This window comes from Aedes albopictus, chromosome 3 (assembly GCF_035046485.1).
Source record: "Aedes albopictus strain Foshan chromosome 3, AalbF5, whole genome shotgun sequence".
Classification (NCBI taxonomy): Eukaryota; Metazoa; Arthropoda; class Insecta; order Diptera; family Culicidae; genus Aedes; species Aedes albopictus.
This window is the reverse complement of record NC_085138.1, coordinates 32,056,721-32,078,258: the sequence shown is the minus strand read 5'-3', so window position 1 is coordinate 32,078,258 and position 21,538 is coordinate 32,056,721. Positions and strand designations below refer to the sequence as shown.

Sequence of the window (21,538 nt, the reverse complement as noted above, 5' to 3'; positions counted from 1 at the left end):
ACGTTAACGCAGGCAGCACATCGGATAAGTCTTGAGCTCCCATGTGGGACACCTCTAGATACTGTCCAAATAAAGGCTGTAGTTAGTACGAAAGCAAGGACTTAGGTGATACGAATTAAGTGAAAAGTGTAATGTAATTCGTTGAAAAGTTTTTAGGAAAGACTAGAACAATACTAAGGAGAAAAAGTGGATCGTTGTAATATAAGATAAGTGATGGTTTGTGATACTTCAATATAATTTATTAAAACTGCGTCGGACTGTAATGAAATTAAAGATATCACATTCCGTGTAGTGTATAATGCAGCCCCTGGACGGTACAGGGCGCTTCAAGGCCGAATGGTCATTAGGCCGAATGGTCATTAGGCCGAATGGTCATTAGGCCGAATGGTCATTAGGCCGAATGGTCATTAGGCCGAATGGTCATTAGGCCGAATGGTCATTAGGCCGAATGGTCATTAGGCCGAATGGTCATTAGGCCGAATGGTCATTAGGCCGAATGGTCATTAGGCCGAATGGTCATTAGGCCGAATGGTCATTAGGCCGAATGGTCATTAGGCCGAATGGTCATTAGGCCGAATGGTCATTAGGCCGAATGGTCATTAGGCCGAATGGTCATTAGGCCGAATGGTCATTAGGCCGAATGGTCATTAGGCCGAATGGAAATTAGGCCGATTAGTCATCAGGCCGATTGGTCATTGGGTCTTCTTCTTGCCGTTACGTCCCCACTGAGACAAAGCCTGCTTCTCAGCTTAGTGTTAGTGTTCTATGAACACTTCCACAGTTATTACTTGAGAGCTTTCTCTGCAAATGACCATTGTGCATGTGTGTATCGTGTGACAGGCACGAAGATACTTTATTGATGCTGAATCTGCTGATATTTTACCTATGAATTTTTCCTTCTTTTAAATATAGGCTGTTCTTTCTAGTATCATTGCCAAAATAGCGCTGAAACTGCTCAATTCATAAATTCTTCCATCTTTAAAACATAGGCTATTCTTTCTAGTTTCATTGTTAAACTAGTCTTTGACAAAAATTATTGGAAAAGGTAAAAACAACGGCTAACTTTCAATTCATCCTGATGACCATTCGGCCTAATGACCATTCGGCCTAGTGACCTTCGGCCTAATGGCCTTCGGCCTAATGACCCAGCATCGTCCAGTACAGTGTCCCAAAATCATATAACTATTTCGTATACAAGAAGCGCGCAATGAAACTCTCAGCATTACCAAATGTTCCTTGAAAAAGGTCACATACACAAGGCCGCAACGTTGGGCGATACAAAACCAGTCTTTTTTAATTTTCCAGTTAAAACAATAGTCAAAATTCACGTCACAATATACAAAAACTTCCAATTTTAGCTGATTTCCAAAAATTCAACTGCACCCTATTGCCCACAGGGAGAAAACGAACTTCCTCAAACGCACTGTCGTCGTCGTCGTTATCGCAGCAGTGATCCATGTATGAACCGAGTGGCATATTGACTCCATTATTCCATTGTTGCTCCTCCCCCCAGGTCTGTCCAGCCGGCCCCGTAACCCGCCGCACCGGAAAACGAGCCTGCCGAAGCACTCGGACGTGAAGAAGCGCTTCCTGGAGATTGCCGATACGACCCTGGCCGACGAGGTGAAAGCCGCCCTCCGGCTGCCGGCGTTCGATTCCTACGAGTGGGAGGACTGGGACGTGATCCACCTGATGCAGACCATGTTCGTCGAGCTGAACCTGCTGGAGAAGTTCCAGATTCCCCGGGACACGCTACGGGAGTGGCTTTACGAGGTTTACAAGCACTACAACGACGTCCCGTTCCACAACTACCGGCACTGCTTTTGCGTGGCCCAGATGGTGAGTATCAACAGGGGATAGACAAAATGATCGGGACAAGCAAAACTTTCACTTTCCAAAAAATGTTCAACAAGCTGTAACTTTTTGAAAAATGCATCAAATATTTTCCTGTAATAATTTACTGTAAGTTCACCAACTAGTTGTGTATCAGTGGTTCAAATTTGGAGAAGATCGAGCCATTCTCCACGAAGTTATAAAGATTCTTGTAAAAGCTAAAATTATCCGATAGCCAACTTTGAGCTGTTATATCTCCAGATTCAATGAACCGATTGCAATGAAATTTTGACCATTCATGACTTATATAATGAACTCTGGAAAACATCTGACTTAACTTGAAATTTTTAACAAGAGAAAAAGTTATAGCGATTTTATTTTTTTCACGATTTTTTAATAAATTGGTCTATTTTTAATATGCATTCCATTATTTTTTCACTTTAATGGCGGCTATGTTGTTACTTTCTCTCAAAACACATGAATATATAAGTCAATTAGAGGGAAATTAAATGAACTATAATTTGCATGTTGAATTTTGAAACGATGTTGATGTTTTGGATAATTTGGTGTTTTATTAGAAAAATAATCTAATCGTTATAATTTTCTTCCGTGTTAAGAATATCAAGTTAAGTCAATGGTTTTCAAGAGTTCATTATGTAAGTCATAAATGGTCAAAATTTCATTGTATTCGGCTCATTGAATCCATAGATATAACAGCTCAAAGTTGGCTATCGGATAATTTTACCTTTTTCAAAAATCTTTATAACTTCGTGAAGAATTGTCCGATCTTTTCCAAATTTTGTCCACTCATACACAACTAGTTGAAGAACTTACAGTAAAAATTTGAGAATATTTGACGCACTTTTCTAAAAGTTACAGCTAGTTGAACATTTTTTGAAATGTGAAAATTTTGCCTGTCCCGATCATTTTGTCTATCCCCTGTAGTACTATTATGATGGGGGATGAATTGTGTGTAGTTAGATGGGTGAAATTGGGAAAAGATGATAGTTCACAAACGGCTTGTTGCTGGTTGGAGTGCATTGAGTGTACAGGAAAAGTTTGTCCATTGGCAGTTTTGGTCATGCAGTCTGCAATGTATGTTAAACTTAGACTGTAAATTAGCGCTTAGAGCTCTTTGCAAAGTTTTATGATGTAACTTGAAGTTTCAGTTGAGTTTATTGACAAGAATCATTCATTTTCAAATCAATTTCTCTGTGCATAGCTAGAATGTAAAGAATGTAGTGGTGGCAGCGGATTTCTTGACATGAAAAACTGGTGGAATTTCCGCAGGAGTGCTTGGAAGCAAAGGCTTCTGAGAATAAACTAGGAGTAGGTTCTGAAGAACTTTCGGAATGTTCTGAATAATTTAAATTTTTCCTAAAGATTTTAGAACTATTCTTATAAAACAGTTCTGCAAGGTCGAATCTCTTCTTAACCTCCAAACACAGTTGAATCAGTGTAATAAAACTTTACTACAATTAGCAGAGATAATAAATTAATGTATAATAGTAAGGATTAAGGACACATGAACACTCAATACTTGCTGTATTGTAACAATAGGAAATATGCTTTCGATGAAATTTCCAGAGAAATGCTTTTGAATTATACATGGCACAGTCACATTTGTCATGTACAGTTACCAAGATTCACTCCATCAGATCCATCAGGAATAACAATGCATAAATCAGACCGGAGAAACACAATCCTATACTGTCATCTATTTTTCGCATTCAAAGAACGAATCTGTATACGGCAAGTGAGTGTGCGTTGAACTGCATAAAAAATGGGACAATGATGATGGATTGAATCGCCACGGGAAGAACTATTGCCTCCCCTTGTTCCATTCAGCAACTATCTAGATGGATGGAATAGAGTCCGTCATCTTTCATGGGTTTCCAAGTTATGGTGCATGAAACCAGGAATTATTCCACACTCGTAGAATATTGGACGCAAAAACGTTGTCCTACGATACAGTGCTGTACTTAGAAGCACTTTACTAAAGGTTGAGGCAAGCCTAGCTGTAGAGATGGGATCATATCTCATCACATTGTTGGACTCGTTTTAGTACCACTCTGATAGCTCAACATTTGTGTAGCTAGGGAGTATGGTGGGGAGAGTAGGAAATAGAACTCGAAAAATACGCTTTACCATCTTCATATATTGTTTAGGACTACCAGAAGCTAGCAACACCACAGTAAGAGACGGCAGTGTGAAGAGAATATGATTGCTGAAGCGTAGGAGAGCATGGATAAAACCGATATGCAGAGGTTTTATGCAATTGTTAATGGTGCGCGACACCAAACTTCTTCCGCCATGTGTCATAAGGGGCTGTTTATAAACCACGTAGACTTTTTGGGGGGAGGGAGGGGGGTCTGGCCAAAGTCTACGCTCCATACAAATTTCAAAATTTTATTTTCTGAAACTCATTTTAGATCAGTACTGTCATAGTAAAATCAGAGATGGTTACTCAAGTTTTTTTTTTAAATTCCATCATCTTTTATACTGTAACGTCCCTGAGAAAATTATTTTAATACTGTACCTTATTCACATTATTTGGATAATTTTTCCTAATCAGGTTAATAATTCTTTAGGATAGAATTTCTTCAATTCCTTGGTAAATTCAGATTTTTGAAATTTTTGATGAAGTACCTCGAGAGGTTCATAAAAGAATTTCTCTTTATATTCCCTTAGGGTTCTTTTTACGAATTCCTCCAGCGATTCTCTCAATCGTTTCTTCAGGAATTCCTCCAGAAAATTCTCAAGAGATTCTTCGTGAACTTTCTCTAGGGGTTGGATCGTACACTTCTTTTGGAATTTATAGGAACCTTTCTTCAGGAATTCTGCCAGATTTTTTTCCGGAAACCCTTCAGAGATTTTTTCAGGAGCTCCTTCCGAATTCACTTCAGGATTTCTTTCTTGGCGTTTCTCCAGAAAAATCCCAAGAAATTATTCTTGGGATCACTGTACAGCTTTCTCCGGTTTCTCAGGCATTGCTTGAGAAATTCTTTCTAAAAATTCATTTTTTAAGCAATTTCTATTGGCGATTTCTTCAAGAAATCTCCCAGCTGATTTATATTTGCTCCGAAAATTCCTCTAAGAAAATTGCTCCAGGGATTTTTTCCACTAATATCTTTCCGAAATTTTGCAAAAAATTCTTTCAATTCTATCCAGAAATTCCTCAAGAATACCCTTCAAAACCCCTTTCAGGAATTTTCTCAGAAACTTCTTCAAAAGTTCCTCATAAAATTCTTAGAAGTTTCTCCAGTTTACTCTTGACGAATTTCTATAATATTTTAATGCAATTTCATAAAATACTACTATAACAATTTGTGAGGAAATATTCAAAAGAATTTCTAAAGAAATCTCTTAAGCAATCCCAGGAGATATTTCTGAAGGAATTGTAAGAGGAATTACAAAAATGAAAGCTTCTAGACATTTTTTCGGTAACCCCTGTCGAAATATATCTAGGCATTCTTGGAATAATTGCTGAAAATTCTCTGAAAATTAAAAAAAAATCCATGGAACAAATGAGATTGCTCTTGCTGATATTCAAAAAGAAATTCTCAAACTACTGAAGGAATGTTAAGTGATGTTTCTAAAGGAATTCTTGAGTAAGTTTTAGATGGAATCCATGAAGGAATTTTTGAAAGAATCCTTAAAGAAATTTTGGAATGAATTGTGTATCTCATTTCTGCAGATATCCTGAAGCGAATCCCTGGACAACTATGGAAAGGAATCCCAGGCAATCCTGAAGAAATTCTAGAAACAGTTGCTGAAGAAATTTCTTAAAATTCTGCCTCAGAAACCCTTGGTGGAATTCCTACAAGGATTTATTGAAAAGTATTCGGAAAAATTCCTGAGGAATTCTTTAAAAAATCATGGATAATTTTCTAAAAGAATTTCTGAAGGAATTTCTGAAGGCTTTCTGAAAAGTGAGATGCTCATACATAACTATCAGTGGAGATCCCATACAAAAACGGTGCCGAAGAGGGGAGGGGGTGGGTGCACCTTATTTATAGACTTTCTAAGGAATCAATGGAGCCGTTTTAAAATGTTCTCCGTAGAAATTCCTTGCTAAATTTATTGAGGAACTTTCGGGATACAAACGTATTTCTAAAGGAATATTTGTAAACTTTTTGAAGAAAACCTCACAATGTTCTGAAAGAATTCCAAACTTTTGATTTTCTAAAAATAAAAAGCTGTTAGAATGTCTGGAATCCAAGTTGATGTTCTGAAACAATCTCCGGAGAAATTTCTGAAATAATCCAGGGAGGAATTTCTTAAGTATGGATGGTATTTTGGAAGAATTCTTGGTAATACTTCGTGAGGTTTAGGCGCTATCCATAAACTACGTAGACTTTTTTTCGACCATCTCAGACCCCCCTCCCCCTCGTAGACTTTGGCCACATACCCCCCCCCCTCCCCGCCCCCCTTAGAATCTACGTAGTTTATTGACAGGCCCTTAGAGAAAATCCAAGAACTTAATTCGTAAATTGCCATATAAATCTTCCAAGAGATATGCTTATACAACCTATATATTTTGAGCTTTTGACAAAGAATTCGGGTAATGAGGCAACTTTCAAATTATTACTGCTCCGCCCTCACGGAAATAACTTCACTATTGATCCTTATTAAGAGTTATTCCGAGAAAACTCTTCCTTGCTTTATCATTTCACAAACTCCTTTGTAATTATCGCGAATGGAAATTCCTGCTGCAATTCCTTTAATGAGTTACCCAAGAATTGTTTAAAAAAAATAAGAAAAATTTTAAGGATTAATTCCACGGAAAACCACCACAAATTGCTTTGAAGTTTTTTTGAGGATTTATCAGAAATAATCTGGAATGTTTACAGAAAGAAGATTCTCGAACGATTTCATGAGATTCCTATTTGTATTCCTTCAAAATGCATTGTTGTCCATGGATTTCTTTGGATATTTCTTCATGGATTCCACAAGGATTTTCCTTAGCACTTTTTCAGGAGTTTTCCATGAAATTTCTCAAAAGATTTATCTTGAAATTGGTCCACGGGTTTCTTCCACCAAGGGAAATTCCACCAAGGATTCTTTAAGAAATTCATTCAAGGATAACGGGCAATGTTAAATAATGCTGAATAAGTACACGCTTGCATTCATTCGTGTGTTTCATCAAATATTTCTGAAGGACTGTCTAGAATGTCTAGGATTTTTCTAGCAGTTTTTCTTTTGGATTTCTCTGAACTTTTTTAGGAATGTCTCTAGGGGTTTCCACACGAATTCCTCAAAACGTGTCTTCAAAAGATGCAATTCCAGGAGACTTTTTTTTTCACAATAATTCAGAGATTTTTTCAGAAACTCCTCTAGGGTTTTCCTTCCGAAATTCATCAATTTACTGAAATAATTGCTTGAATTGCACCCCAGGTTCCTTCAGGTATTACTTTGTGTATTCAGGGATTTATTTAGGCAATTAATTTAGGAATCCCTCCCGCAAATTTTCAAAAGTTTCTGTGGAAGTCCCTTCAAGGGTTTCTCCAATAGTTCATTCAGGTATTCTTCCAGGCATTGCTTTAGATTTATTTAGACCTTCCTTTGGGGATTCTTTCAGAATTTTGTATGTCTTCAGTAGCTCCTTCAGTTTTTCCTTTCTCGTACACTAAGTGTACTGGAAAGGCTATATGTTCAAAATTTGAAATGATTTTCTAAAGAATCGCTGGAGGAATTTATGAAAATACGAGAAACTGAAGAAATCCCTGGAGAAAACTTTGATAGTGTTTTCAAAGAGCTCGTAGTGGAATTTCAGAAGTATTCGTTGGGTGATGCTTTCTAAATTTCTGAAGACATCCCGTTACGTTTTTCTGAACGACTCTCTGAAATATATCATCTTTTATTTGTAGGGATTTCCTAAGGAATCTTTGGAAGAATTTCCGTTAATTTGAATTTTGGACGTAAAAGTGGACATAAGCTAGTCCCGAGCAGAGGGGAATATCAAATTAATAACTACGGAATTACAAAACCTGTTTCTATATCTCGTTTTGTTATTATTGTATTATCAAGGCATTACGTTTCCATAACATGTTTTGTTGGACAATCTTATTTTGTTATGACCAAGCTATTGGTATACAGCCATTAAATAACATTTCAATATTACATTTTTGGTTATTACAAGTTTGGTTATTATTGTATTATTGAAAGTGTACAAATACTATCAAAACTAAAACAAGATTTGAAATAAATCCTACGCCATTCAACAACGCTATTTACAGTATTTCACGAGTTATGCTTACGGTATCACATTTGATAAGAGGTGTGATATATTACATGACATGGAGGTGCTGTAATGTGTACAAAACCAAGTCCCTGCTGGGCGCCGCGAGGTTTGAAATTGACTGAGTTGTAGCTGAAAAGTTCCCAAAATGTCAGCCACTGCCCATGCAGTTGGATTCCCAGCCCCGGCACTTGCAATTTTTCGTCAGTTGCTTTTCCCCCGAGAGCAACTGACACTGACCCTCTTCTGAGCCCCATGACTCAAACGGACCCGGATACCTGGACATCGGCGAACTGCTACTGATAATGGACCCCCAATCGGACTGGAAAGGAACAACGGCCATCCATCATCATCCTTGTGCTCATCATTCTACTAGGTATAAAGTAGAAAAAGTGAAAGCAGCAGAAAGGCAACCAGTTCGATAAAGTAGAAAAGAATCTAGGCGCTGTACAAAAATGTAAGTGCAGCTGTCAATTGAAATTGCTCACGTAGTGCCCAGTGGACAATAGAGCTGTAAATTAGGTTAAGTGATTAAGAATAAAAAAAAAATATTAACCATTGTCAAGATACTAGGAAACTGCCCATGCAGTGCAGCACCCTACATACATCAAACCCGGGTAGAGGTGAAATACTGACGATCAAAACGTGATATTGGTTTGATTGATATAAGAGATAAAAGATCTGAAAAAAATATTCAAAAAATGTTCCTGGAACATCTAAACAATATCAAAATTTGATATTTCAAGATCAAACGAATAGCTCGCTGCTATTGGTTAGATCTTACAAAATCAAAATATGATATGATGATGATGTTCCAGGAGTAAATTTGGGATATTATTTTTAGATCTTTTATCTCTTATATCAATCAAACCAATATCACTTTTTGATCTCCATATCAAAATATGCTATTATTTAGCTCTTTTCCTCTACCCGGGAAACGAGAACATAGCAGACGATATTGAAGGTGGGGTTTAAAAGGGACGTTCCAGATTCCGCCTTCGACATGAAAATTTCAATGATAAAAATGTCAAACTTATTGAGTAAACTTGTTTGAACGAAGCTAATACAGATAGCTGAATCCAAAATTGTAGATGGTTTTGAATGGGATTTTTCAGAAATATTTTCACATGTCGTTCCAGAGGATAAAGTCGGATCTACCTATTTGTGGTAAAAGATTACATGAACAGTTGAAAATACGCCTATGAGGGAAGAGAAAAACTGAAGTTCGCAATGATTGTTCCGCCATTCTCACATGCTGGTCTAATTATGTATAGCATTCTCAGCCAACACGAAGTCATATATGATGTAGAAAAGGATGCTAATGTGAAGGCCATATGCGTGCATGCTTTTATTTAACCACGGGTAAAGCGTACGCATATCGCCTTCACTTAAGCATCCTATTCAACAGCATGTGTGATTGTTTGATATCATAACTAATTTTGCTTTCGGAATGTTATCAACAACTCTTTAATATCAAAATTTGTTATTGAAATATTTCCCAAATTCACTGTTATTAAGTTGTTATTGACACTAACAAAACATGTTATTAAATTGATTTTCCAGGAACAAATTTTTGTTGTGACTTGTTATTTTGCCGCTTATGACAGACAGGTTTATAACTCAATATGTTATGTTAATAACATAAAAATAACTAATTCCATTATGCATTTATTTTGCCAAAATAACGCATTTTGTTATGCTGTTGTTATTCTCTTTTGCTTGGGGTTCGGCGTAAAATAATCGGACATGAAATTAGATCGCAAGCTACAAGGTCACCCAATTATCATCCTCCATATGAACTATTTTTTAACAACCAGTTAAAGAACAACTTTCGTAGCAATTTCATAATATATTGATTAAAAAAAATTGATGAACGTGGCAGCAAAACATGTTTGTTTACATCTATCTTTCCGCATTGCAACTTCCAACCTAGTAAGCGTGAAAACTCCTCAATCGCTTCGATGATTGGCACAAAACGGCACTACCGTAATCTGAAGAGAATGTGATCACTGTGAATGAGTGAATTATTCTGCCTCTCTGAACAGGTTGCGCTATAACAAATCGATACTAAATTATACCCTTGTCTATAAAAGACACTTCGAAACGAAGGGCACGAATATTGCCTATCTGTTGGCGCTTAATGTAAAAAACTGCTACACGATATATGTATAAATCTCGCGATTACCATCGTACGGGCGTATCTGCCAAATTGGTTTTTCTAAATGGATTTTCTTTACGGATTATTTCGGAAAAAATATCAGTCAGATAACTAGGACTACCATCTAGAACAGCAAAAACAACCGAAGATGATTTTCAGGCCGAATAGTGAATTTAAGAGAAGAACGGTGAAGATAAATCGACCTTTGCAAGTAAGTCGTATGATACTTAGCGCGAGAAATGCAAACTGGTCAATTGGCACATAAACATTGAGTTTTCTTTTAATAACTGTGGAATTACTGATAATATACTGATATTGAGATTCTTCTGTCAAACCGAGAAAAAGAAAAACTAAATAAAAAATGTGTAACTGTTTACGATTTGATTAATCAAGTTCATTGAAAGGTTATCAACATCCCTTCGATTTACGGTACCCACCTTGTTTTGAACATTTTTTCTGAGGCAGCCAGATACTTACCTAGTTCCATCGATGAATCTAAATCCGCCTCCCGAATTTCGGCTCATCAGTGCGCTTGGTCATGCTACTTATATTGCCAGTAGGTAAAGGAAGAACGGTGATTGAATGAGCCTTTAATAAAAAAAAATGCGATTTCATCGTTGAAATGTATCAAAATATTACAATAACGAAAAAAATCAATTAATTTTATGTTAATTTTATACAAAAAAAAACGGGAAAGATTCAGCTGAATCCTGTAAACTTGGCTTCAATAAACCATTATTTATCTAGCGACTCCTTAAGGTCTGAGGTCACGCTTCTCACGAGAGAGAGGATTTCATGGGTTTTTGGTATATTCTGCGTAATTTGTCGAATATGAGGACGAATATCGCAATTTCCTCATGTGCAATTATTCTTCAGGTATCCCAGAGTCTTCTGTAAAAATTTCATGATTTTAGGATATCCCAAATTTGAATACCGTGGTCAAGAGCGATCAAATCTACAGACAAAAAGTAGATGGTTGTGCACTTTACTTGCAAATTTGATACACAAAAAAGTCATGTATCCTCAAAAGCCCATGTGCAAATACTATTATAAGTTCATAGATGCTGTAAACGTAAAAAAAAGTACATGTTACAGCATAAAACTTTGTAAACCGTGCTTTTTTAGAAAATGTAATTTTGGTAAAATCATTCAAATTTACTCAAATTTGAGAGGAGCCAATCTCCCATTTTCTCTCATCCAGAGAAAGAGCAAGAGCATAGCGGGTAGCGCAAGGATTCAGGGTTACCAAAAATGTCTTGTGGTGGTAGGATACATTACCAACTAATTGAAATTATGTCACATACTGAAAACGCTTTTGTTTATAGTATAAAAATGGTTCATATCACAAGTGCAAGTAGCAGTGAAATAAAATGAAAATATAGCAAAAGACGTATGCACACATTTATCATTTTATTTCAATCATTCACCCTGTGAGGAAATTAGAAGAGTCGAGGCATTGTTGGCAACCCTACGCGGTTTACTTTCGCTCTCCATCGTTGGCTCTGTATTTACGACTGCGGTGCGTTTAGTTGTTCACCTCTAAGGTGCTCGAATCCAAACAGATATTTTTTTTTTTCATTTATCATCAAATTTGTAACAAAAAACTTTAACCGTTTTTAAATTTTTCTTTTTTATTCCTGTTTTGCTTATAAACCAAATGAAAAACAATAACATCAATGCAATGGTAGAAACAGCAGAGCAAAAAAAAAACGATTATGAACACAATCATTTATATCAAATTCATTGTTGGATAATTTAGTAAACTTATAGATATTCTCAAAAGTTGAGTATTTCTGGAAAACAAGTATCATTTGATAGTGCATGGTTACTCTGCTAAAATATTGATGAGATGTTTTATATCTTCTTCTTCTTCTTTTAGAGTATTTTTTTTTTATTCTTATTCACTTAACCTAATTTACAGCTCTTTTTGTCCACTAGGGCACTACGTGAGCGATTCCAATTGGACGCTGCACTTTGTACAGCGCCTACATGTATTCTATTCTAATTCAACTATATCGAACTGGTGCCTTGTGCTGCTTCAACTTTTCTACCCTGTCCACGGTAGAATGATGAGCACGATGATGCTGATGTTTTGGCGGTTGCGGTTCGCCGATATCCAAATTCCGGGTCCGTTGGAGCTATATGCTCCGAAGAGGGTCAGGTGCCAGCTGCTCTCGGGGGGAAGAGCAACTGACGAAAAACTGCAAGTGCCGGGGCTGGGTTCGAACCCATGACCATCCGCTTATGAAGCGAACGTGTGGACCACTGCGCCACGGGCCCCGACTCTTTTTTTTTTGAGTATTGTTCTTCTTCTTTTTTGAGTATTGTTCTCACTAAGACGAAGCCTGCTGCTCAGCCTGCTGTTCTGTGAATCAAGGCACGTGTTCCCACGTTTGATTTTTGTGCTATGCCATTGAAAAAAGTTAATTTTCTGTAAATGCGGCACTACTCAAACGTCATTTTAGTGGGCTTTTGCATCCATGAGCTCTTCCATAGTTATAAATTTTGACTTTTCTCTTCCAATAACCATTCTGTACTTTTATATCGTGTTGTAGGCCCGACGATAACACTAATCACATGAAAGTAGAGGCAATTCCCATTATAAATAGTTTATGAATCGTTAGGAGATCATACCCGCCATTTTCGACATTTAGAATTACTAGGAATTCCATGTCCAAATCTGGGTGCGCTTTGGTAATTTGAGGATTTTCGAATAGTATAAATTATTATTCTTCATTCTTAGGAATATAAGGAACTTTTTTGCCCATGAGAAAGAATTTTTCAATTGATATTTTCTTACTGAAAAATAAAAATACAAATCTCCATTATTTTATGGAAAATTCGCTCAAATTTAAGCAGATTGGCCAATATAATCCCAATATCTCGAATCCCACTAATTTGATTCAAAAATTATGTTCAGATGATTGAAACATATTGTATTCAGCTTTCTATTTATGGAAAAGGATTGAAAATTGGTTGATCGCAACGATAGATATTTATATATTAGTAAATTTCATATGTTTGAAAACTGTAGAGCTCGATTTTCAGGAAAAACTTAAAAACTGTTCTACTTAAATTTTTTTTTTTTGCTGCACGATCTTGATATCAGCACATAGTTATGCATCAAAAATTTTGGTCGTTGATAGAAGCTCACGACTTTCGATTTATTTTGTAAGCTAGTGTTATTTGTACACATCTCGGTCCGCTAGAGAAGTTCAAGGATTTTTGAAGAATCTGTGTAAAATTCTTGACTTTTGGAATTTCTTGTTCATACCTGGATCCTCTAAGGGACCGTCCATAAATCACGTAGCAATTTTGGGATAGAATGGAGTTCCTCAAATTGCTACGCACCATGTAATAGGTATGGGAAAAGCTACGTCATTTGTGAATGCTCTATAAGTTTATTTGAATATTTTAAAAATGTAGAATTTCTTATTCTACATTCGTTAAAATATTAGGAATTATTTGTCCGCAAAGATAGTTTGAGTATTTTTGAAGAATCTATAAAAAATTAACGACTTTGAGAAATATTTAGATTTTTTTTGTTCTTATCTTGGTTCGCTAAGGTAATTCGAGGATTTCGAAAAAAACTATGTAAACTTAATCAATTTTAGGATTACTTGAAATTCTTGACCATATTTTATCTATAAGGTAGTTCAAGGATTTTTGAAGAAACTACGCGAACCTTATATAATTTTTTATCCATATCTTTAATTCTTTGTCCATACATTGGTCCACTAAAGGATTTCAAGGATTTTTGAAGAATCTATGTATAATTCTTGACTATTGGATACATACTTAGAATTCCTCCCGGAATTCCTTCTCTGATTCTTACAGGATTTTCTTCAGAAATTCCTCCTGGAATTCCACCAGGAATTCCTCCTGGGATTTCTAAAGGAATTCCAACTGGGATACCTCTACGAATTCCTCCTAAGATTCCTCCTGGAAATCTTTTTTTTTTTTAATCTAGTTAATTTATTGAATGCAATAACTACTTAATTTAGTGATTAGTTCTGAATAGAGGCCAATGTACTCTAAATTAGGGCAACTCGAGGTTAGGAGGTCACATTTTTCAAGGATGGGTAAGGTGATGATTGGGTAACGAGTTTCTCTGGAAATCATCCGGGAGTACTGCGCTTGTGTGCTCGGCGTCTGCTGGTGTTGGAATCAACTGTTGCGTGGGTTGTTCTTCCGGATGGTTGCAGCAAATCCTCCTGGTATGCAGGAACTCTTCCTATGATTATTACATGTTATTCTTCGGGTATTCCATCAATAATTCTCCAAGGAATCCTCTGGGAATTCTTCCAATAATATCTCCAGGAACTCCTCCTAGGAATCTCACAGAATCTCATTTTTCTTGAGATTTCTTTAGCAATTCACCTGGGATTCCTCCAGGAATTTATCCTAGGATTCCTCCAGGAAATTTTTCTAGGATTCCTCCAGGAATTAGGATTTCTCCAGAAATGTTAACTAGGATTCCCCCAGGAAATCCTCCCGGGATTCCTTCAGGAATTCCTATTCGGATTTCTTAAGAAATTTCTTCTGGGATTCCTTTTCGAAGGCTTCCTGAGCTTCCTATGGGAACTCCTCCAGGAACTTCTTTAGGAATTCCTCCTGAGGACTCTCCAAAAATGTCTTCAAGAATTTCTCCTGGAATTCCTCCAGACCATTCCTCTTGGGAATCCTCCAGGAATATTTTCGGAAATCCTTCAAGAATTCCAACACAAATGTCCCCTCCAGGAATTCCTCCTAGGTTTCCTCCGGGAAATGCTCCTGGGATTACTCCAGGAACTCTCCCTAGTAATAATACGGGAATTTCTTCTTGGATTCTCCACAAATTGCTCTTTGAATTCCTCTAGGAATTCTGAAAGGATTCCTCCAGGAATTAATAGGTACAGGAATTGCTCCACAGATTTTTACAGAAGTTTCTTCTGGGATTCCTTCTGCAATTCCTGCTGGAATTTCTCTAGGCATTTATCTTAGGAATCCGCTTGGAAATCCTCTAGGAATTCATGCTAGGATTCCACCTAGAATTCTTTCATGGATTACTCCAGAAATACTTCCTGGCATTCTTTTAGGGGTTCTCCCAGGAATTCTTCCTGACATTCCTCCAGGAATTGCTCTTGGCATTCCTCTAGAAATTCCTCCTGGGATTCTTCCAGGAATTCTTTCTGGGATTCTTCTAGGAATTCTTGCGAGGATTCCTCCAGGAATTCCTCTTGTAATTCCTCATGGGATTCTTCCAGGAGTTCCTCCTGGGATTCATTCGTGAATTCTTCCTTGAGTTCCTCCATGAAATCTTCCTTGGATTCCTCCTGGAAATCCTCCAAGGATTCCTCCAGAACTTTCTCCCAGGACTCCTTCAGGAAATCCTCCTCGGGATTCCTAGAGGAACTCTTCTTAGGATTATTGCATGGTTTTCTTTTGGTATTCCTCCAATGATCCTTCCTGGGATTTTTCCAGGATTTTCTCTTCGGATTCCTTCAGAAATTACTCTTGGAATTTCATCAAGAATATCACCAGGAACTCCTTCTAGGATACTCACAGGTTTTTTTTACTGAGATTTCACCGACAGTTTCTCCTGGGATTTCCTCCTGGGATTTCTCCAAGAATTCCTTTTGGAATTTCTCCAGAAAATTCTCCTAGGATTCCCCCAGGAAATCCTCCTGGGATTCTTTCAGGAATTCCTCTTCGGATTTCTCCTGGGATTCCTTTTAGAAGTCTTCCTGAGCTTCCCATGGGCATTCCTTCTGGTATTTCTCCAGGAATTCCTTCTGAGGTTTCTCCAAAAATGCCTTCATGAATTTTTACAGGCATTTCTCCTGGGATTGATCCAAGCCATTCCTCTTGGGAATCCTCCAACAATATCTTCGGAAATCCTTCAGGAATTTCACAAAAATATCACCTTAAAATCCTCCTCTGGGATTCATTCGTGAAATGTTTCTGTGGATCCTCCAGGAATTCTTCCTAGTATCCATACAGGAATTTATTCTTGGATTCCTTCAGCCATTTTCCCAGTGGTTGATCCAGCAATTCCTGCAGTAATTATTCTTTGGATTCCTTTAGGAATTTTCTAAGCCTTCCTCCACGAATTTCTACAGGAATTGCTCCAAGAATTCTTACATGAGTTTCTTCTGGGATTTCTTCTGCAATTTGCCCTAGAATTCCTCCTAGGATTCCTAGGATTCATCCTAGGATTCCACTTGGAAATCCTCTAGGAATTCAGCTAGGATTCGACTTGGAATTCCTTCATAGATTGCTCCAAAAATACCTCCCAGTATTCCATCAGGAATTCCTTCAGAGGATCGTCCTGGAATTTCTCTTGACATTCCTCCAGGAATCCTTCTGGGAGCACCTCGTGGGATTGTTCCAGGCATTCCCGCTGGGATTCTTCCAGAAATTCCAGGTATTTCTATTGACATGCCTCCAGGTATTCCTCTTGGCATTCCTCCTGGGTTTCATCTGTGAATCCCTCTTTGGATTCCTCCAGCATATCCTCCTAGGATTCCTCCAGGAAGTCCTCCTAAGATTCTTCCATGAAACCCTGCAGGGTTTTCTAGAAATTTCTCCTAGGATTCCTCTAAATTTGGTCGCGGGGCTTCCTATAGGAATTTCTCCTATTATTTCTCTAGGAATTCCTCCTCAGGCTTCTTTAGGTATTCCTCCAAAGTTTTCTCCAGGAATTTCTTTTGCGAATTCTCTAAGCATAACGCAAATTCTTCAGGAATTCTTCCAGAAATTTCACCTGTGACTCCTGTAATCTTTCTGGAATTCCTCCTGGAACTCTTCCTTGAATTATAACTGAAATTTATTCTGGGATTTCCGAATCAATTTTTTCAGGGATTTGTTCAGCAATTCCTTCAAAAATTTCTTTTTTGGTTCCACTAGGAATTCCTCCAGTAGCTATTCTTAGGAGAAATCTCAGTAGGAATTCCTGAAGGAAGCTCAAGAGGAATTCCTGAAGGAATCCCAAGAGGAATTTTAGGAGGACTTAAAAATTGGAAGAAATGCCTGGTGGAATCCAAGGAAAAATTCCTAGAAGAATTCTAGAATGATTTTCTGGAAGAATCTTACGAAGAATTTCTGGAAGATCACCAGAAGGCATTCCTGGAGGAACCCCAAGGAAAATCCCTGCAGGAACTCCAGGATGAATTCCTGGAGATATCCCGGGGGGAATTTCTGTAAGAATCCAAGAAGTAATTCCTGGAAAAATCTCAGAAGGAACTCCTGGAGGAATCGCAAGAAAAAAATCATAAAAAAATCCCAGGAAAAATGCATGGAAGAATCCTATGTAGAATTTCTGAGAGAATCCCAGGAGAAATTTCTGGATGAGTCCTTGAAGAAAATCCTGTAGGAATCCGAGGAATAATTCCTAGAGGAATCCCGGGAGAAAACCCTGGAGGAATCCCAGAAGAAATTCGTGGAGGAATTTCTCAATGAACCACGGATGAAACTGTTGTGGGAATCCGAGGAGGAATTCCTCGAAACATCCCGGAAAGAATTCCTTGAGAATGCTCAGGAGGAATTCCTTGAGAAATTCCAAGAGGAATTCCTGGAGGAACCCCAAGATAAATTCCTGGAGAATCCCCAAGAGAAATTCCTGCAGCAGAAACCCCGGGAGGAATTCCTCGAAAATTACAACTAGAAATTCATGGAAAAACCCTGGAAGGAATTCCTGGAGAATTTGTTGAAGGAATTCCTGGAGGAATCCTAGAAGGAATTTCTGAAAGAATTGTAGTAGAAACCTCCAGTGGAATTTCCACATGAATGCCTGAGAAAATCCCGGGAAGAATTCCTGGTTGTATCGTGGGAGGAATCGAAGGAGTAATTCCTGAAGGGATCCCAGGAAAAATCTTGCGGAAATCCCAGGAGGAATTCCTGGAGCATTCCCAGGAAGAACACATGGAGGAATTTTATGAGGGATTTATCAAGAAAATCCTGGGAGAAATTCCTGGAAGAATCCCAGGCGAAATCTCTCGCGAAATCTCGAGAGAATTTACTTGAGAAATCTCAGGAGTTTCACCGGGAATCCCTGAAAGAGTTTATACTCCCAGGATTTTCTCGATAAGTTTCTCTGGGAATTCCTGTAGTTTTGCCGGGATTTCTACTAGGATTTCCTCCAATAATTCCTCTAGAAGTTCCTCCGAGAATTCCACAAGAAGTTCCTCCAGAAATTCTTCCAGGAATTTCTCTAGAAGTTCTCCCGGGAATTCTTCTAGGAGTGTCTCCGGGAATTCTTCTTGGTGGTCAACCAGCAATTTCTCTAGACGTTCCTCAAAAAAAATCCTTAAGAAATATCTCCTGGAATTCCTCTAGGAGTATCTCTCCCGGGAATTCCTCTACAAATTCCTCCAGATTTTTTTTCTAAGAGTTCCTCCTGAAATTCTTCTAGGAGTTCCTACGGGATTTTTTCTTTTAGTTCGTTCGAGAATTCCACGAGTGGATCCTTCGGGAATTCCTCTTGAAGTTCCTTCAGAAACTCATCTTGAAATTCCTTCAGAAATTCCTCTATGAGTAACTCCAGGAATTTCTCCAGGAGTTTCTCCTGGAATACCTTTCAGAAGTCTCTCTGGGAATTCTTCTAGGACTTCCAAGAATTTCACTAAGAGTCCCCCTGGGAGTTTCATTGGGGGTTCCTCTAGGAGGTTCTCCCAGAATTTCTATAAGACTTTCTCCTTGTTCCTCAAGGAGTTTCTTCAGCAATTTCTCTACAGGTGTTTCAAAAACTATTCTATGAGTTTCTTTTTATAGTTCCTGCGGGAATTCCTCTATGCTGTCCTTCGAGACTTCTTCTAGGAGTTACAATTTATTTTTTTTCTTGGAGTTCCTCCGGAAATTGCTCTACGTAGAATTAGCGATACCAGTAGAATTCGTCCAAAATTACCTCCGAAAATTCCTATGGAAGTTCCTTCGGGAATTCCTCAAGGGATTCCCACCGCAAATTCTTCTAATTGTTTCCTTCAGTAATTTATCTTACAATTTCTTCGGAAATTCCTCTGAGAGTTGCTCCAGGGGTTCCTCCAAAAATACCTCTTGGAGTTCCCTTCAGAATTTATCTAGGTGGTCTTCTGGGAATTCCTCTCTAGGAGTTTCATAGGATTTTTTTCCTAAATTCTCACCGGGAATTCCTCTGGGAGTTCCTTCGGGTATTATTACTTGAATTTCTCAAAAAGTGTCGTAAGCAATTTTCTTCAAATGTCATTTCCTCTTGAAGTTCCTCTAAACATCCTGCAAGAAATTCCGTCGGGAATTTTTATAGGAGTACCTTCAGAAATTTCTCCATAAGTTCCTCCTAGAGTTCCTCTTGAAATTTTTCTTGGAGTTCCTCTGAGAATTCCTTTAGGCTGCCCTCCGTGTTTTTCTTTAGGAGTTCTAATTGATTTTTTGTATGTTTCTCCGGGAATTAAACTAAAGTTTCTCTAAGAAATCCTGTCGGAGTATTTTCAAGGATTTTTCAAAAGTTCCTCCGAAATTGCTCTACCAGTTCTCAAGGAATTTCTTTCTAGCAGATCCTCCGGTGATTCTTCGGGGAGATACCCCGAGAATTTCTGCAGGCGATCCCGATATTCCTCTAGAAGTTTCAATGGGATCTTTTTCTTGGAGATTCTCCATAAATTCCTCGAGTGATTCTTCCGGAGTTTCCTCGGGAGTTGCTCTGGGAGTTTCATTTCTCTTAGAGAAATGGCTGAAAAAACTCCATGAGGAATTTAAGGAGAAACTCCTGGAAGAACTCCGGGAGGAACTCCCAGAGAAATTCCCGGAGGAAGTCCTAGAGGTATACCTGGAGGAACTTCTAGAGCAATTCCCAGAGGAATTCCTAGAGGAGTTTTTGAAGGAACTCCTAAAAGAAACCCCGAAGAGAATTTTAGAAAAAAAAAATCTCTTGGAACTCCTGAAGGAATGCACCTAAAGAATTTACCAAAGGATCTCCAAGAGGCATACCTGGAAGAACTCCTATAAAAAATCCCACTGGAACTCATCGAAGAGAAGTTCTTCCGGGATTTCAACTTAGGATTCCACTTGGAAATCCTCTAGGAATTGATGCTAGGATTCCACCTAGAATTCCTTCATTGATTTCTCCAGAAATACTTCCTGGCATTCCTCCTGACATTCCTCCAGGAATTCCTCTTGGCATTCCTCTAGGAATCTCCTGGGATTCTATCTGGAATTCTTTCTGGGATTCTTCCAGTATTTCCTCCGACGATTCCTCCAGGAATTCCTCTTGGAATTCCTCATGGGATTCTTTCGTGAATTCCTCCTCGGATTCCTCGGATTCTTCCTTGGATCCTCCTTGGATTCCTCCAGAAATTCCTCCTAGGACTCCTCCAGGAAATCCTCCTTGGGATTCCTATAGGAACTCTTCCTAGGATTATAACATAGCTTCCTTCTGGTATTCCACCAATAATTCTTCCTGGGATTTTTCCAGGAATTTCTCTTCGAATTTCTTCAGATATTACTCTAAGGAATCCTCTAGGAATTCCTTCAAGAATATCTTCAGGAATTCCTTCTAGGATACTCACAGGTTTTTTTTCTGAGATTTTACCAGCAATTCTTCCTGGGATTTCTCCAAGAATTCCTCTTAGAGTTTCTCCAGAAAATTCTCCGATGATTCCCCCAGGAAATCCTCTCGGGATTCCTTTTGGAATTCATCTTCGGATTTCTCCTGGGATTCCTTTTCGTAGTCTTCCTGAGCTTCCTTTGGGAATTCCTCCTGGTATTTCTCTAGGAATTCCTCCTGAGGTTTCTCCAAGAAGGCCTTCAAGAATTTCTCAAGGAATTCATCCAAGCCATTCCTCTTGGGAATCCTCCAGGAATATCTTCGGAAATCCTTCAGGAATTCCACAAATATATCTTCTGAAACTCCTCCTGGGATTCCTCCTAGTATCAATACAAGAATTAATTCTTGGATTCCTTCAGCTATTTTTCTATGAATTTTCCAAGGCTTCCACCACGAAATTTTACAGGAATTGCTCCAAGGATTCTTACATGACTTTTTTTCTGGGGTTCCTTCTGCAATTCGTCCTAGAATTCCTCTAGGAATTCATCCTAGGATTCCACTTGGAAGTCCTTTAGGAGTTCGTCGTAGGATTCAACTTGGAATTCCAACATGGATTGCTCCAAAAATACCTCCAAGTATTCCTTCAGGGGATCCTCCAGGAATTCCTCTTGGAATTCTTCTGGGAGTATCTCGTGGGATTGTTCCAGGCATTTCTGCTGGGATTCTTCCAGGAATTCCAGGTATTCCTATTGCATTCCTCCAGGTATTCCTCTTGGCATTCCTCATGGGATTCCTCCAGGAATTCCTC

The 21,538-nt window shown here is 38.2% G+C and overlaps 1 protein-coding gene across 15 annotated transcripts in view; it reads left to right on the top strand.

Annotated features, from left to right (window-relative positions):
- The window catches only part of LOC109415966 (high affinity cGMP-specific 3',5'-cyclic phosphodiesterase 9A), a 680,025-nt gene that overhangs the window by 585,930 nt on the left and 72,557 nt on the right, over window positions 1-21,538 (top strand). For all 15 annotated transcript variants that reach the window (XM_062856633.1, XM_062856639.1, XM_062856630.1 and 12 more), the window contains one exon: window positions 1,514-1,839. In XM_062856633.1, coding sequence (XP_062712617.1) covers window positions 1,514-1,839 — 326 coding nt within the window. The remainder of the gene's footprint in view (window positions 1-1,513; window positions 1,840-21,538) is intronic.